Source organism: Paroedura picta, chromosome 2, assembly GCF_049243985.1.
Source record: "Paroedura picta isolate Pp20150507F chromosome 2, Ppicta_v3.0, whole genome shotgun sequence".
NCBI lineage: Eukaryota > Metazoa > Chordata > Lepidosauria > Squamata > Gekkonidae > Paroedura > Paroedura picta.
The window spans coordinates 4464157-4481492 of NC_135370.1; the positions used below are offsets into that span (position 1 = coordinate 4464157).

At 47.4% G+C, this 17336-nt stretch overlaps 1 protein-coding gene across 4 annotated transcripts in view; it reads left to right on the plus strand.

Annotated features, from left to right (window-relative positions):
* The window catches only part of ZDBF2 (zinc finger DBF-type containing 2), a 39189-nt gene that overhangs the window by 11633 nt on the left and 10220 nt on the right, over nucleotides 1-17336 (plus strand). For 3 of the 4 annotated variants that reach the window (XR_013227970.1, XM_077319243.1, XM_077319244.1), the window contains 2 exons: nucleotides 192-291; nucleotides 2699-2826. Coding sequence is in view for 3 of the 4 variants with exons in the window: in XM_077319243.1 (XP_077175358.1) it covers nucleotides 192-291; nucleotides 2699-2826 (228 nt within the window). In the remaining variant the exon portion in view is untranslated. The remainder of the gene's footprint in view (nucleotides 1-191; nucleotides 292-2698; nucleotides 2827-17336) is intronic. The other variant, XM_077319245.1, reaches the window with a different exon arrangement.

The following is a 17336-nucleotide window of genomic DNA, read 5'->3' on the forward strand; positions in this document are numbered from 1 at the left end:
CTCTGGAGGTTCCTTCCAACTCTATGATTCTCCCTTGGATAAAATGGTATTGGTCTTAAAGATATTACTGGACAGACCAAAGGCTGCTTCAGATCCACACAGTCACCCATCAGATGTTCTCTGTTGTCTTGGCCCTTGGAAAATTCCGACTCCGTATATTACAAGTTCCTTGTTTTCTTTTTCCTTTTAAGCACACAAGAACCTGAGCCGGCCGGGCCTGGGCCCTCTGTCAGGCAGAACAGGCAAGGCTACTGCAGCTGTTGCCATGTACACTACAGTAACCTTGAACAGGTATGAGAACTGGACTTCTCCTCATCGTCCATGACGGAAACCCATTTTCAGTGATGTGTAGAAGGGCTTGACTGGTTTCCCATGTACAAGGATGGGCAGGAAAGTTTAAAAATAAGGGATAGGGTGGCTTATAGCCCTGAGGCTCAGGGCGGTTCACATGGAACATAAACACTACATGGAACTTTGTTTCTTCATAACATATAAATGAGCTGTAACAATAATAACCATAACAATAGCAACTGTAATTGAAGGTAACAGTCTGATTCATAACAGGTCATCAGGTCCATGGTTCAGGCGTTCTTGGGAGGGAGGTTCAGGGGCCCTGAAGATGTTACTGACTCCGATCGGCCTCAACCAAATGCCTGGCGGAGGAGCTCCCTCTTGCAGGCCCTGTGGAACTGTTTAGGTTCTGTCAGGGCCTTGATCTCCTCCGGGAGCTCGTTCCACCAGGTGGGGGCCAGGACAGAGAAGGCTCTGGCCCTGGTTGTGGTCAAGGGGCTTCTTTTGGGCCAGGGATCCATAGCCAAGCGATGGTGGCAGAGCATAGTGCTCTTTGGGGGGCATAGGCAGCGAGGCAGTCCAGGTACACTGGGTTCTGACTGCATATGGCCCTAAAGGGTTCTTTTCAACGTTAAACCAGTTTTATGCTAACAAACTGCAGTCCTCTACCAACAACTTTAGGAAAAGGGTGCAGGAGGTGAAGCATGTAAACTAGGGGACAACACAGGCCTGCCCATCACACAGGAAGTCCTGACTCTTCCCCCAGTCAGCCTTAGCTCCTCCCCTTCTCATGGCTCCAGCCACCACTCTCCAGGCTGTTGGGAGGGGCTGTAAGGAGTGGCACAAGATTCACCTGCACTCCCCTTCCCCCTAGCTGAGTGTAGCTGGAAGGAAACGTCTGGGCAAGAAGACCCCATGCTCCAGCACTGAGAGCAGGAGGAGTCTATAGTAGCCCGACAGTGCAGCTTCCATTACAGGATCTTCTTCCCATAGTGCTTTGGAAACCGCAAATTCTGTGAGCTCAGCAAAGAAGGGATGCAACTGACTGGGGCAGGGCAGAAGTTCCGGCCCCTTGCCACTTCACTGCCCGCCTTCCGGGCCCCCTCTGTATGCTCTTCACTTTCTCCTTAGTCATCAGCCCCGTACAAACCACCCATCTATGCACTGACTGGTTGTGCAGGGAAGAGGAGGGGACATGAGCACCCAGTCGCCGAGCCTCCCACGGCCACCAAGTTGTCTTCAAGGGGCAAATGCATGGAGAAAGTGTGTGTAGGTCCACTCCATCCCCAGGATCTGCAGTGCTGCTTTCCAAATTTTGCCGATCATGGTGAGGAAGTGCACACCACGTGATCGCACCATGCGAGTGACTTGGTAGCTGCATCGTGGGGCCAACACTCATGCCCATTCTCCCTCCATCAGTCAATGTGTGGACAGGTAACTTGTCCAGGTGTAATGCTACCTCCAGCATGGGTGGGAGTTAATTAATTGTTAATGTATTTAAAAAATGTGTTAAACATTTATTGGGTGACATCACCATATACATAGCCGTGTCAACCTGCCCCCCCCTCCCAAAATGGGCCAGTGATGAGCCTGAAGGGGGCCCACAGGGGTGGATGGGGACATAGCTGTGCTTCCCAACCATCTTCTGAGGTTTCTTGAAGCCTGAAGAATGTTTCAGGGGTGTCTCAATGGTGAAAAAGTTGAGAGTGGCAGGTTTATGTCATAGAAACAGATGCTTTCCTATTTAAAGATGTAACCTGGACAGTCCAACTCACAACGCTCACCAACTCCAATACTAAGAATGTCATATATGCAGTATTATATATCAGACGGCAGTATATATGACTGTGTGAAAAGAGTCTTAGTAGCTAACACCTCTGCTTCCCAACCCTATTCTGCACGATTGCACCACTTCTCAAGGTTCTCGAAGCCCGAAGAATGTTTCAGGGGTTTCTCAATGGTAAAAAAGTTGGGAAGGGCGGCCTTACACCCGCCCTGCCCTGGCTGCCGTATTGCTAGGGCTCCACCTGCCCAGTCATTTTATGTTCCAGAGTTTGGGTGGGAAAGGAGATCTCAGAAATTACAGTTACAAGCAGGCATGTGGGCTTTGGTGGGCTTCGGCCACTTCAGCAGCCATTCAAGCCTGAAGCGGCCAGCGCGACTTCGGGCTTGAATGGTCACCGAAGCGCACCAGCCTAAGCCACCTGGCATGCACCAGGATCCCTCTCGTACTTGTGTACTAATGGATGCAGTTTTAGTTTTGCATAACTTTATGAACTTGAATCAAATAGGTTATAACTGTCCACCACCCTGAGCCCACCTCAGCAGAGAGGGTGGGCTACCAAATCAACATGATGAAGAAACTAATAAGTGAAACCCAACTTCTCTTCCTCTCTTTTCCCCCCAGCATGTATACAGTTCCCAGCACAGACTCTTTGCCACGTACTGTAGGAATCGTTTGGGTACCACTAGCTTAATGGAACGTTTTCTGCAAGATGTGCTACAGCATCATCCCTCTAGATACCATGACAACAGGTAAAGATCCAGCTTGCTGCTTATCTGATGGTTCTGTACGCACTATATAGCATGTTGCGCGAAGTGCCGATCCACTGTTTTTCTTCCCTAGGCATCTGGAGAGGGAAGCTGACTTGCAATAAACTTTAAGAGGGAAGAACTATACGGCAGGTGGCCAAACTGTGGCTCTCAAGATGTCCTTGGACAACAATTCCCACGAGTCCTTTCCAGAGCATGCTGGCAGGGGCTCATGGGAACTGTAGTCCATGGACATCTGGAGAGCCACAGTTTGGCCAACCCTGGTATAGGGCTGGAGAATTTAGCTAATATTTTGCACTTGTTTATCAGGGTGGATAAAAATCAGATCCTTAAAATCAAATACCAGCTTGGATACCAGGGGACACTTCTGCTCCTGGGAAGATTTCTGTCATTGCAGCATAACTGGCTGACTCCCCCTCCTTCTTACTGCAGGCCCAAATATGACCAAAAATGCAGAATCAACCAAAAGATACATGGATCTGTTTTGAAAGTAATCGACTTAAAGGAGCTTCTCAGGGAAAAAATTGTGTCGTTAATGTGGGGTCTTAGATTTCCTATGTAAGCTGAATCTGTATTATTAAGTCTATCTCCGTAGTGCCTCCCAGCCCAAACTCAAAGCTTAACTAAAAGGAGACACTTAATGGAGGGGGTTTAAGTGTAACAAATGAAGACTATATTTTACTGTTCTTTGTATTAACAACTTATACTGTCTCATTTCTATATTTCTATCTTTATGAAAATAAAAAAATATATATAAAAAAACAAAACAAAAATGCAGCTCCTGGAGATGGGGAACCAGTGGGGGGGGGGACTGGAGGTCTGCAGTGGGAGGTGGGAATCAATGGAAATTCACACACTTCCCCAGAGTCCAGCACATTAAAGGTAAAGATAAAGGTAAAGGTATCCCCTGTGCAAGCACCGGGTCATGTCTGACCCTTGGGATGACGCCCTCCAGCGTTTTCATGGCAGACTCAATACGGGGTGGTTTGCCAGTGCCTTCCCCAGTCATGACCGTTTACCCCCCAGCAAGCTGGGTACTCATTTTACCGACCTCGGAAGGATGGAAGGCTGAGTCAACCTTGAGCCGGCTGCTGGGATCGAACTCCCAGCCTCATGGGCAGAGCTTTCAGACTGCATGTCTGCTGCCTTACCACTCTGCGCCACAAGAGGCTCTTCCAGCACATTACATTTATCATATTCAAAATGAAGTAATTCTAGGCACAAGCATGGTACATTGAGGGGTCACAGCTCGTGAGGAGCATCTCCTTGGCTTGCAGAAGGTCTTGGGGGTCCAATGCCCAGCATCTCCTGGTGGGGAGCAGGAAATGCGAAAGGCTGCCGCTTGGGACTCTGCAGAGCTGCTGCCAGTCTGAGCAGACATCACGGACTCCCGTGGACCAGTGCTCTGATTCAGTCTAAGGCAACTTCATGTGTGTGCTGCCACATGTGCTTACCCTTAATCTCTTAACAATGAATCAGTATCTGGTTCCCTATCCCTTGCTGAGTTTAGAATCACACAGAGCTGGAATATACCACAAGAGGTCATTCTGTCCAGTCCTCCACTCCTGACAGGTGCTCATCCAATCTCCTCCTAAAAGATTCCCACAAAGGAGATTCCACCACCCATTGTAGGTAACAAGCAATGTTTTGAATTGTGTTCATAAAGTGATGGAGGACCAGATTATTTTAAAGTTACTGAAGACAGCAGGAGGAGCCAAGCTAATTCTTCCTCAAGATGTTCAGTGGACTTCAGTGGTTGATAGTTTTGAACAATTTATTAAAAACTGGCCTGTTCTTATAAAAGTTTGAGAAGAAAATGGTGACAAAATAGATGAAAGGTCTCATCCAAGAACATCCAAAATTGTGTGAGAGAGAAATGCAGAAGATACATTTAGTGTATTGGGAAGTGCCATCAAGTTAGCATTCGCTTTGTGGTGACCCTGTAGGGTTTCAAAGCAAGGGATGTTCGGAGCTGGTTTGCCATTGGCTGCCTCAGTGTAGCGACCCTGAGCTTCCTTGGTGGTCTTCCATCCAAGTGTTAGCCAGGGCAAGCCTTGCTTAGCTTCCAGGATCTGATGAGACTGGCCAGCCTGGCTGTACTATAGCCTATATCCATAGAATCATAATCCTAGACCCTCCAGGCTCATCTAGTCCAACCCCCTGCACAATGCAGGAACTCACAACTACCTGCCCACCCATAGTGACCCCAAGCAATCTCCCCCCCAAAAAGTCTCCAGAATCAAGCCTGGCCTGGAGGGAATTCACCTACCATCCCACAGTGGTGATCAGCAATTCTCTGGGTATGCAAGGAAGGGCCACAAGAGACAAACACTGGCACATCCCTTTCTGCCCACCCACTCACCCTCTGCCTACGTTCATAAAATCAGCATTTCTGTCTGATAACTAGCCTCTGTTTAAAAACTTCCAAGGAAGGAGAACCCACCACATCCCAAGGAAGCCTGTTCCACTGAGGAACCACTCTGTCAGGAACTTCTTCTTCCGCATGTTCAGCCAAAAATTCTTTTGAATTAATTTCAACCCACTGGTTCTGGTCCGACCCTCTGGGGCAACAGAAAGGAACTCTGCTCCGTCCTTCTTATGGCAGCCTTTTAAATACTAGAAGATGGTGATCATATCACCTCTTAGTCATCTTCTTTCCAGGTTAAACAGACCAAGCTCCCCCAGCCTTTCCTCAATCATCTTGGTCTTCAAACTCTTCACCATCTTTGTTGCCGTCCTCTGGACACACTCCAGTTTCTCTACATCTTTCTTCAGTTGAAGTGCCCAAAACTGAACACAGGACTCCCAGTGAGGTCTTACCAGAGTGGAGTAAAGCTGTAACATTACCTCACGTGATCTGGACACTATATGTCTTTTAATACAACCCAAATCCCATTTGCCTTGTTAGCCACCGAGCCACACGGTTGACTCATGTTCAATGTGCGGTCTACTAAGACCCCCAGATCCTTTTCACATGTACTACTGCCAAGACAAGTTTCACCCACCCTATAGTGATGCATTTGATTTTTCCTACCTAAATGCAGAACTTTACATTAATCACAACTTAAATTCATTTTAGCTCAGTTTTCTAGCCTGTCAAGTTCATCTTGTATTCTGATTCTGCCTTCTGGTGTGTTTGCTACTCCTCCCAGTTCAGTGTCATCTGCAGATTCAATAAAGACCCCCTGTTTTCCTTCATCCATAACCCCCAAATCAAACCGCAGGCAGCAAAGAAGCCAGTGAGGGAGTCCCCAACTCCTGGCTTGCATGCTTCCCTTCTCCCCCTTAGGTGTAAGGGGCCAGGGCCTAACTTCTGAAGAAGATGCTGCCACAGTCACAGGGGCTTCTAATAATCCCAAGGGAGTTGTTATATTCCGCTCTCCCTTGATGCTCAGGGCGATTTACATTGGAAACAATACAGTATGCTAAACATCTTGACTTGAATATATAACATCTTTAACAATGAGAACTTGTAACGAAATAAAGCAGTTTATAACTTAACATTCAGCATTCAGCAACTCAATTTTTACTGCGCCATGATTCTGTGTTTTCTTCCGCATTCGCTGGCAAGGGCTCATGGGAATTGTAGTCCATGGACATCTGGAGGGCCGCAGTTTGACTACCCCTGGTTTAGACCGTACATGTTTGCTAGTGATGACAAAAGTTCCTCCCCTGGAACTAGCAGAAGCCCCTTGCCCCTGTGGTTGCCAGACCAGCTTTCTACAGCCCACAGCAAGGGAGGCTCCCTGGGGTCTGATACTATTCATTTCACGCTGGGAATGGGGGGAAAGCCAGGAAACTTTTGTATCTGTCTGCGAATTTTAATCAGATGACAGTGGGAGCAGGGAGTATAAATCTCGATGGACAGCCTTTACCATTTTGACAATTTGTCTGTGTTAGAGTTAATAAAATCTGAAAATAAAAAATCTCGCCTTGATAACTCAGGAGGCTGTGGCATAGATGAACCTCTGATTGATGTAATCTTTATGTGGTATTTTGTGTGTGCTTTCGGCTAACGTTCCTAGTGTGCTGCTATTTGCCACAGAGTGATAATTTCAAAATAATTTCAAAAATGCGTTTTGTAAACTACTTTGTGCTTTTTTCTAAAGTTTGTCAGGAGGAAAATGAATTTATCTCTAAATTATGTGTACCCTTCTAGATCATATAAGTGCTCTGTCTAGTTGTACATTTGGGTTCTTAAAGTGATGCATGGGAAACAATGTAATTCAATTCACCTTGCTTTACTGCGGAGTTTTGGGTTATGTAATGTCATGGACAGGTTGCCACTAAGCCACAGCCAGCTTATGGCGCCCCCTAGTGAGGGCTTCCGAGATGGCTTGTCATTGGCTGCCTCTGCTCCACAGCTTGGGACTTCTTTCCCATCCAAATACTGACCTGGGCTAGTCCTGCTTGATATCGGACAAGCTTATTCCATTCACAGGGCTGATTTCATTCACCGAAACCCAGAAATCAGATGTGAACAAGGTACATAAATTGTTTGGTAAGGAAAAGTGGCTTGCACCATTAACGGCAGATGTCTCTTGTCCACATCGTGGGTTGCATTAGAACTAGAAGCTGGAGCCATAACTCTGAGGAGAGAGACTGGAGTTGGAGAAGTGAGTGGAGACTTTCACTGTTTGCCTGGCTAATAGGAATCTTTTGGGGGATCCAAATTGCTGTTCTCGTGTGGGTTAATGTTGGGGTTAGTGCCCTGGATTAACAACAAAAAGGGTTGTAACACATTGTAAAATGTATTTTAATGCCATGTAACCTACAGTTCATTTCTGCTAGCACAGAAGGCTTGACGTAATTGGAGGTGTTGTTGTTTGTAAAGCTTGCATCATGCCATTTCACAAAGGGATAAAACTCCTCTGTCTTATTCAGAGAATGATTTCTGTGCGAGCAAGGCATAGGGGCTGGCACCAGAATGCTGGTTTGCATTTTAAAATTTTAATTATTTAATGAAATGATGCGGTTAAATAATTTCAGAGATGAAAACGGTTAATGCTCACAACTACCACCATTGGATAAGGATTGTGCCAAGATCAAGATCACTATTACCACAGTGATCTACCGAATTCGACAGACAATTCAGTGCCTAACGCCTCGAGCATCTGCATGTTGTGAGTCTAGGCCGCCTGCTCTGGTGGAAAGCCTCTTGCCAGCCAGGCTTGTTCCCCACCAGTGCGTGGAGTGGTGGCGGTAAGAGAAGCCACTTTACCATTGTTGCTCTGTCAAGTGGATACAGCCTGGAAGTGACAGAAGGGTAGCTCTAGGAATTGTCAGGGACTTTTTGATAAAACCATAGTGTTTCCAGTGATTGCTAGAGCTAGCTGAACCTCCCTCCCAGGAGTCCATGCACCTGACTTGGACAACCATAGACCTGTTTGATTATTATTCGGCTAAGGGGCCAGAACAGGAAGTGTGGTTACTCTCCCTGGTCAGGACAAAACTTACTATCGCGCCCCAAGCCAGGAATTTGGGAGTGATCTTGGATGCCTCACTGACCATGGAGGCACATGTCAAGAAAGTGGCTCGCCAGGCGTTTTTTCCATCTTTGCCAGGTGTGGCTACTAGCACCCTCCCTGTGTGGTGATCCATACGACAGTCACCTCCAGAATTGATTTCTGTAACTCGCTCTACACGGGCTTGCCCTTGTCTCTGACCCAGAAAGGGCAGCTGGTGCAAAATGCAGCTGCTAGGGTGCTCACAAGAACACCTTGGAGGGCCCATATCCAGCCTGTGCTGAGGCAGCTACATTGGTTGCCAGTTGCAGCCCAGATCAGGTTCTAGGTTTTGGTTTTGACTTTCAAGGCCCTTTGCTATCTGGGAGCCACGTATCTGAGGGACTGCTTGTCGCCCTGTGCCCCCCTCGCAGGGCTTTGCGCTCTGTGGGTACCAACTTGCTGGTCATTCCTCGCCCCAGAGATGTATGCCTGGCCTCGACCAGGGCCAGGGCCATTTTGGTTCTGGCCCCCACCTGGTGGAATGAGCTCCCAGAAGAGCTGTGGGCCCTGGGAGAGCTTTCAGCTTTCTGCAGGGCCTGCAAAACAGAGCTCTTCTGCCAGGTCTATGGATGAGGCCAGTGCCGGTGGAAGATGGGATGGGGCTCTCCGGTTCTATTATTGGCGTGGTTGGTTATCACCCCCCTCTCCAACCATCTCGGTTGGTAAGATAAAGGAAAAGGTATCCCCTGTGCAAGCACCGAGTCATGTCTGACCCTTGGCGTGACGCCCTCTAGCGTTTTCATGGCAGACTCAATATGGGGTGGTTTGCCAATGCCTTCCCCAGTCAATCTCGGTTGGTAGTTGGGTTGTTAAGATGGGTAGTTGGGTTGTTAAGATGGATTGTTATTTTTTCCGCCATACGGTTTTGTACTTTTTTGTAATTTTATGGGATTTTAATGGGGGGTTTAACTGGGGATTATATTTTATTGTGTTGGGTTTGTTATGTAACCCGCCATGAGCCGGCGTTATCATTACCATTTTATTCAATATGAAAAATGGAGTTCCTTTACGTTCCACGTGAACCGCCCTGAGCCTATGGGGAGGGCGGTATACAAATATCATAAAATAAATATCTGGAAATGATGTAGTCAGGTTGGCCATGTTGCCAGTGTTGCATCCCCTTATGTCCCCACCACTGGCCTTTCAGTCAATTGCCAGGTCCTTCCTGGCAACTGGTGGGGGACAGGGGGATTTACCACTAGAAAAAATAAGGCCTAGGGCCCAGTGCTGGGGTCACACAGGAAATGACATCATCACATCAGCAACTTTGGGGTGACACCTTCGTGTTTGGGCAAAAACTTGGGCAAAAAAGTTGTCTTCTATCATAAAGCTTTTTGCCCAAATTTCAGAGAGGATTGCCAGGAAGTTGCTGGTGTGATGATATCACTTCCTGTTTGATGCTGGCAAGAAGGCCTAGGCCTTCTCTACTAGTAAGTCTTCCTGCTGGCCAGGGGCTGGCAGCAGGGGACCCCTGCCTTCACCAGGGGCCTGGCAACCCTACTTGTGAGAGTTTAATTACTGTGGATGTAATAAACATAATGACTGACCTAACTTAGGATCTCAGGTTTTCCAGGACAAGAGCTTCAACTGAGACTGGCGGCTTCCCCTTAAATTGAGTCTGTTTGGGATGCAAAAAAGGAAATGTGGTGTCTTAGGATGCTTTTTAGAAAAGATGTGAGCTGAGTGCTGCATGCCATCTGTATAACTGAAATGTAGATACATAAGTGAGCATGAAAAGAAATGAACTGGTTACAGGAAATTTACTGATATGTGGCTGGTGGACCTTCTTTGGTTTGATAAGTATGCAGGCCTCCTGTGGATTATCTAGAATCCGCCTGGGTGCTCTTTGACCTGCCAAGCACAAAGGCAGTCTGCCAGCTAAATGTGCATTCTCAATTCAACCCCTGTTTTTACTCCCAGTCTGGAATCTGAAAACAGGGATTCTTGGGGAATGGGAGGTGGCCTCACCTCACTCACAAGGTACCCTTCTGGGGGGAGGAAGGGAATATGTTGGGAAACTGCTTTTCTCTAAGGTAGAGAAAAGCGGTATATAAAACCCAGCTCTTCTACGACTGCTAGGATACAGTGTATAGGTTCAAGCCATAGCTCACTTATGGCGCCCCACAGAGTTTTCAAGGCAGGGGATGCTCAGAGGCAGTTTGCCATGGCCTATCCCCAACTCAAGAGCCTCTTGTGGTGCAGAGTGGTAAGCGGCAGACATGCAGTCTGAAGCTCTGCCCATGAGGCTTGGAGTTCAATCCCAGGAGCCGGCTCAAGGTTGACTCAGCCTTCCATCCTTCCGAGGTCGGTAAAATGAGTACCCAGCTTGCTGCTGGGGGGTAAATGGTAATGACTGGGGAAGGCACTGGCAAACCACCCCGTATTGAGTCTGCCATGAAAACGCTAGAGGGTGTCACCCCAAGAGTCAGACATGACCTGGTGCTTACACAGGGGATACCTTTACCTTATCCCCACCTCGTGACCTTGGTATTCCTTGGAGTCTCCTATCCAAGAACTAGCCAAGGCCAGCCCAACATCTGGCGAGATTAGGCAAGGCTATCAAGGTCAGCACCAGTGTGTAGATCAAGGATTCCCAACTAGGGTTCTGGGGAACCCTGGGGTCACACGAGAGCTCCCTGGGGGTTCCGCTGCCTTTCCCAGAAGTTCGGATGGTCGCGGACATCCCTAGACATCACTGGAGCCCCCTTCCCCTGCCGCTCTACGGGCCTCATCTCTTCCTCCACAAGGGAAATGATGGATTGCTTGGCTGGCTCCCACATTTTATTTCTGGGCTCACTTCTTGGAAGGGGCATGTCAGCACTTCCAGGTTTCCTAAAAGCCTGAAAAATAGGGGTTCCTCCATAGTCAAAAGGGGGGGAAGTCTGGATTGAGGCTGGGTAGCAAACCCATATTAGTCCCATCCTTTTGCAGCGGGATAACATGAAGGGCCCTTCTTGCTCATCCGCTTTTATTTGTGTTTCTGGCTTCTGAAGTCTGCCGCAAAAGCAGAATCTCACCTGGGCCTCAGTTATGAGGTTTCTGCCACTGCCGCTGCTTAGCTACCGACTCCTAGAGTGAAATAAACACCTGACTATTCTGGGTTAGCTATAATCACCCCCCTCACACGTGGCAGCCACAAGCCAGGGAGTGGGTCACTCTAATGAGCGCAGACTAAAATAGCATTTGGCTCTGGTACTGATTTATTATTTATAAAAGTTAGCAGAGAGTGTTTTATTTACTTCTGTGTTTTATCCGTTACCCTTTTATGTCATCTGCTGGATTGGGGGCAGGGGGAGGATGTTTCTGGAGGCGGCCATGTCATGCCACGGAGGGCCTCGTTCTTGAAAAGACAGGGTGGTAATCCTTAAGGTTTCATGATGCTGCCAGAACACCTGAAGCAGCTTTTTTCAATTCCTTAATTTGTTCATTTGGTCATTTGGTCATTTGTTCGGTCAGGCCAGCTCATAGGGAACCGAAAGTAAAAGGATTCAGATGTCTTTATACTAACGCATGGGCAATAAAAAGGAAGAGCTGGAACTTCTCAGGCTGATGGAAAGGTATGATCTAGTAGGCATCATAGAAACTTGGTGGAATGATTCTCATGACTGGAATGTAATGGTGGATGGATATGAACTGTTCAGAAAAAACAGAATAGATCGAAGAGGTGGAGGAGTGGCACTGTATGTGAGGAAAGGGCTTACCTGTCAGGAAATTCTAGTGAAGGAGAGCATATCTACAGTGGAAAGCATCTGGGTGAAAATAAGCGAGGGGAAAACAAACAGTGTGGTGGTTGGTGTCTGGTACCGACCGCCTGACCAACGAGAGGATGTGGATGCTGCACTTTGTGAGCAGCTTGAGAAAATATCCAAGCGGCAGGACCTTGTCACCATGGGTGACTTCAATTTCCCAGATGTATGCTGGGAAACAAACTCTGCGAAGCGTCCTCAGTCATGCAAGTTTCTGACCTGACTGGCTGACAATTTCATTTATCAAATGATAGATGAACCCACAAGAGGTTCAGCCATACTGGACTTAATACTGACCAACAGGCAAGAGTTGGTGGATGAGGTGAAGGAGTTGGGGACCCTAGGGGGAAGTGACCATGTCCTCGTAGAATTCCTTTTGAGATGGGGAGCCAAGGAAGCTTGTAGCCAGACACGGATGTTGGATTTTCGTAGGGCAAACTTTAATAAACAGAGACATGATGAGTGTCATACCATGGACGAGAATGCTGGAAGGGAAGGGAGCATGTGAAGGGTGGGTGCTACTCAAACAAGAGCTATTGCATGCTCAATGACTATCCCAGAAAGACGAAAATACTGCAGGAGCTCTAAGAAGCCTATTTGGATGAACAGAGAACGTCAAGAGGAACTAAGAAAGAAAAGGAAAATGTTCAGGAAATGGAGGGAAGGACAGAGCTCTAAAGAAGAGTACCTACAGGTTACTAAGCACTGTAGATCAATCATCAGAAAGGCCAAAACTGAGAGTGAGCTAAGATTGGCCAGGGAAGCCCATTGTAACAAGAAATGATTGTTCAGTTATTTGAGGAGCAAACGTAAAGTAAAGGAGGCAATAGGCCCACTCTTGGGTGCGGATGGACAAACTCTAACGGAAGATGCAGAGAAAGCAGAAAGGCTTAGTGCCTATTTTACATCTGTTTTTCCCCACAGGTCAAAGTGTTTAGGCACATCTAGAGATGGCCGTAGCCAAAGGATACAGTCTGGGTGGCAGGTTAACATGGATAGAGAGGTTGTCGAGAGGCATTTAGCTGCACTGGATGAGTTCAAATCCCCTGGTCCGGATGAAATGCACCCGAGAGTACTCAAAGAACTTTCCAGAGAACTTGCACAGCCCTTGTCCATCATCTTCAGAACCTCTTTAAGGACTGGAGATGTCCAGGAGGACTGGAAGAGAGCAAATGTTATTCCGATCTTCAAAAAAGGGAGGAAGGATGACCCGGGAAACTACAGACCAGTGAGTGTGACCTCTGTTATGGGGAAGATAATGGAGCAGATATTAAAGGGAGATATCTACAAACATCTGGAGGACAATTTGGTGATCCAAGGAAGTCAGCATGGATTTGTCTCCAACAGGTCCTGCCAGACCAACCTAGTTTCCTTTTTTGACGAAGTAACAGGTTTGCTGAATCGGGGAAATTTGGTTGATGTCATTTACTTGGATTTTAGTAAAGCTTTTGACAAGGTTCCCCATGATGTTCTGATGGATAAGTTGAAGGACTGCAATCTGGATTTTCAGATAGTTAAGTGGATAGGGAATTGGTTAGAGAACCACACTCAAAGAGTTGTTGTCAATGGTGTTTCATCAGACTGGAGAGAGGTGAGTAGCGGGGTACCTCAGGGCTCGGTGCTCGGCCCGGTACTTTTTAACATATTTATTAATGATCTAGATGAGGGGGTGGAGGGACTACTCATCAAGTTTGCAGATGACACCAAATTGGGAGGACTGGCAAATACTCCGGAAGATAGAGACAGAGTTCAACGAGATCTGAACACAATGGAAAAATGGGCAAATGAGAACAAGATGCAATTTAATAAAGATAAGGGTAAAGTTCTGCATCTGGGTCAGGTAGCACTTCTAGGTAGCACTGTGTGAACGAGACCTTGGGGTACTTGTGGACTGTAAACTAAACATGAGCAGGCAGTGTGATGCAGCGGTAAAAAAGGCAAATGCCATTTTGGGCTGTATCAACAGGGGCATCACATCAAAATCACAAGATGTCATAGTCCCATTGTATACGGCACTGGTCAGACCACACCTGGAGTACTGTGTGCAGTTCTGGAGGCCTCACTTCAAGAAGGACGTAGATAAAATTGAAAGGGTACAGAGGAGAGCGACGAAGATGATCTGGGGCCAAGGGACCAAGCCCTATGAAGATAGGTTGAGGGACTTGGGAATGTTCAGCCTGGAAAAAAGGAGGTTGAGAGGGGACATGATAGCCCTCTTTAAGTATTTGAAAGGTTGTCACTTGGAGGAGGGCAGGATGCTGTTTCTGTTGGCTGCAGAGGAGAGGACACGCAGTAATGGGTTTAAACTTCAAGTACAACGATATAGGCTAGATATCAGGGGAAAAAATTTCACAGAGTAGTTCAGCAGTGGAATAGGCTGCCTAAGGAGGTAGTGAGCTCCCCCTCACTGGCAGTCTTCAAGCAAAGGTTGGATACACACTTTTCTTGGATGTTTTAGGATGCTTAGGGCTAATCCTGCATTGAGCAGGGGGTTGGACTAGATGGCCTGTGTGGCCCCTTCCAACTCTATGATTCTATGATTCTGTCTGTGGTTTGTCAAAGGGAATGGCCTCAGCTGCAATCCTAAGAACAAATTTCTTGGGGGGGGAAGCCCTACAGGCCCTGACCCGGATAGTCCAAGCTAGTCCCATCTCTTCAGCTCTCAGAAGCTAAGCAGGGATAGGAGCCCAGCAAGGAAACCCAGAGTCAGTTCGTAGGGGCAGGCCCTGGCAAACCTCCTCTGAACATCTCTTGCCTTGAGAACTGTATATTGAACTCAGTTTCTGTGTGATTAACCTAAAATGCAACAATGGTAAGAATACCAACAACAGTAGAGGATAACAGTTTAGCAGGGTAATAATCAAACAGGTCCATGGTCTTGATTTGGTACCTGGATTCCTGGGAGGGAGGTTCAGGGCCCAGTAGTGTTGCTGATTCAGGCCATCTATTGTGCAGGCCTTGCAGAACTGTTTAGTTCCTTCAGGGCCATGATCTGCTCCAGGAGCTCATGCCACGAGGTGGGGACAGGACAGAGAAGGCTCTGGCCCTGGTCGAGGCCAGGAGGGCTTCTTTTGGGCCAGGGACCACTAGCCAGTTGGCGGTAGCAACGCATAGAGCTCTTTGAGGGGCATAGGTGGGTCATTTATAAGATAGTTACCGTATGGACCTTTGATACTAATAGACCCAAATTATATGGCTTAAAATATAAAGTATAAGGTATATAAAATATAAGAATTACGTAGTGGGCTGAAGACTTTGTTTGTAGCCCTGGAAAAAAAAAACAATTAAGAAATAAGTTTACCGAGGAAGTAAAATACAAAAACGAGGTTTTATACCTAGGAACTCGTTTTTTGCCATCGCCAGCTTGGAAATTTCTTTCTGTTTATTCATCCTCGGCTGACGGGTCACCTCTGCCAGTTCTAGAGGGCGGCAGCTCAGCATGGATGTTAAACTCCCACAGAACTAACAGTCTGGGGAACTGTAGCATCCAGGCCGCTACTGCCTCCAGCCGGGCCTCTGGAGGTGCGCTGGGCACGCGATACACCCACCTGATGGCCACGCTCCCGACTGATCCCCACCCAAGGCCAGCACATTCAGTACCCGGGATTGACAGCGTGGGAAGGGCCCTAAAGGAGAAACCCTCTTGGGTTAGGATTGCCACCCCTCCTCCCCGCCCCACAGTCTGAGACTGGTGGAGGACAGAAAACCCAGCAGGGGCTAGGTCTTTAAGGGCAACGAAAGAAAGAAAGAAAGAAAGAAAGAAAGAAAGAAAGAAAGAAAGAAAGAAAGAAAGAAAGAAAGAAAGAAAGAAAGAAAGAAAGAAAGAAAGAAAGAAAGAAAGAAAGAAAGAAAGAAAGAAAGAAAGGTGCCCTCTTTTTGTAACAAGCCTTCTGAACCTGAATGGGTTTTTGGTTTCTGTCTTCCTGTGCAAGGTGTCATGACCCTCGCTGAGCAATCTCTGGACTTTGTCTGAGAGGCCCTGGAGGAAGAGTCCAGGGAGCCAGAAACACAGCCTGGGAGACAGCCAGAACTTGGAGAGAACCTGGAACAGTAGAAGACTTTGAACCAGAGGCTGCCCCCGAGAAGCTGCTGTCCCCACAGGTCTGAGGCAACTGAGCCCCAGCCAACAGGCCCACCAGGGTCCCCCTCCAGCCAGCAGCTGCAGCAGACCAGTGCTGAGGTAGCTGAGAGGAGAGACAGTGCCAGGGTAGCAACTCACATGCCACCTGTGGAAATAAAATACATCTATTTAAGAGCAGGTAGTTGGACTAGATGGCCTGCACGGCCCCTTCTAAGTCTAGGATTCCTGATTTTTACCTGGAGAATTCTAGAAACTTTCTCCACAACTGCTGGGGCTGCTTTCCTTCAGTTTTAGCTGAGAGCACGTTTTGTTAGCAGGGTAAATAAGTCAAAGATATGCACACGCAGTATTTTAGGATAAAGGAGACAAAAGGATTTATTTATGGAACTGCACACTGTGATAGTGCAGCGGGGAGATAGGGACAGGCATCTGCTGTACATGACTACCTAAAGAAGAAAGAGAGATGAAGCTTCTGAGAAGAAGGAGGATATTGCCTAAGAGTAGCAATCTAGAGACAGACAAGAGAGCACACTTAACAGGGTAGAAAGGTCCTGAACTCTCTGACCTAGCTAAGAGCACTCTTGCTGCCCCCTTCAGGGTCTTCTTCTCTTTGTACACCAGACATTGTCTACACCAACACATTTCTGGATCAGTCATTTCACAAGGCCACAGTCCTTGGACTCAGCTGCAGACCTTGCCTGCTGCTGGGCTGCAGACCCCGTCGAGTGGTAGTCTGCAGGGGCTCTTAAGGGGGCCAGTGGACCATAATGCTTGAGGCCAGAACTGAAAGGGAGCTTCTCCAAAATCTTTTGAGCTTTCAAGCGGGTCAAAGTTTGAGTCCAGGTGCACCTTTAAGACCAACAAAGTTCCATTCAAGGTTTAAGCTTCCGTGGACAAGCTCACTTCCTCAAATAAAGTGAAATGGAAGATACCAGCAGCAAATTGGCATGCATCAGAATCAAGATGCTGAACAGATTTAAGGACAAGCTTAGGTTTATAAGGCTACAATTTATAAGGCTAAACAAGCTTAGGTTTATAAGGCTACAATTTGTTTGGGATGAATGCCTGGGGGAAACATAGTGAAAGAAAGCAGTATGTCAAAATGGGAGGTTAATTGATTTAGAGGAAAACAGGAAGCTTGGATTTAGCCAACTGAAA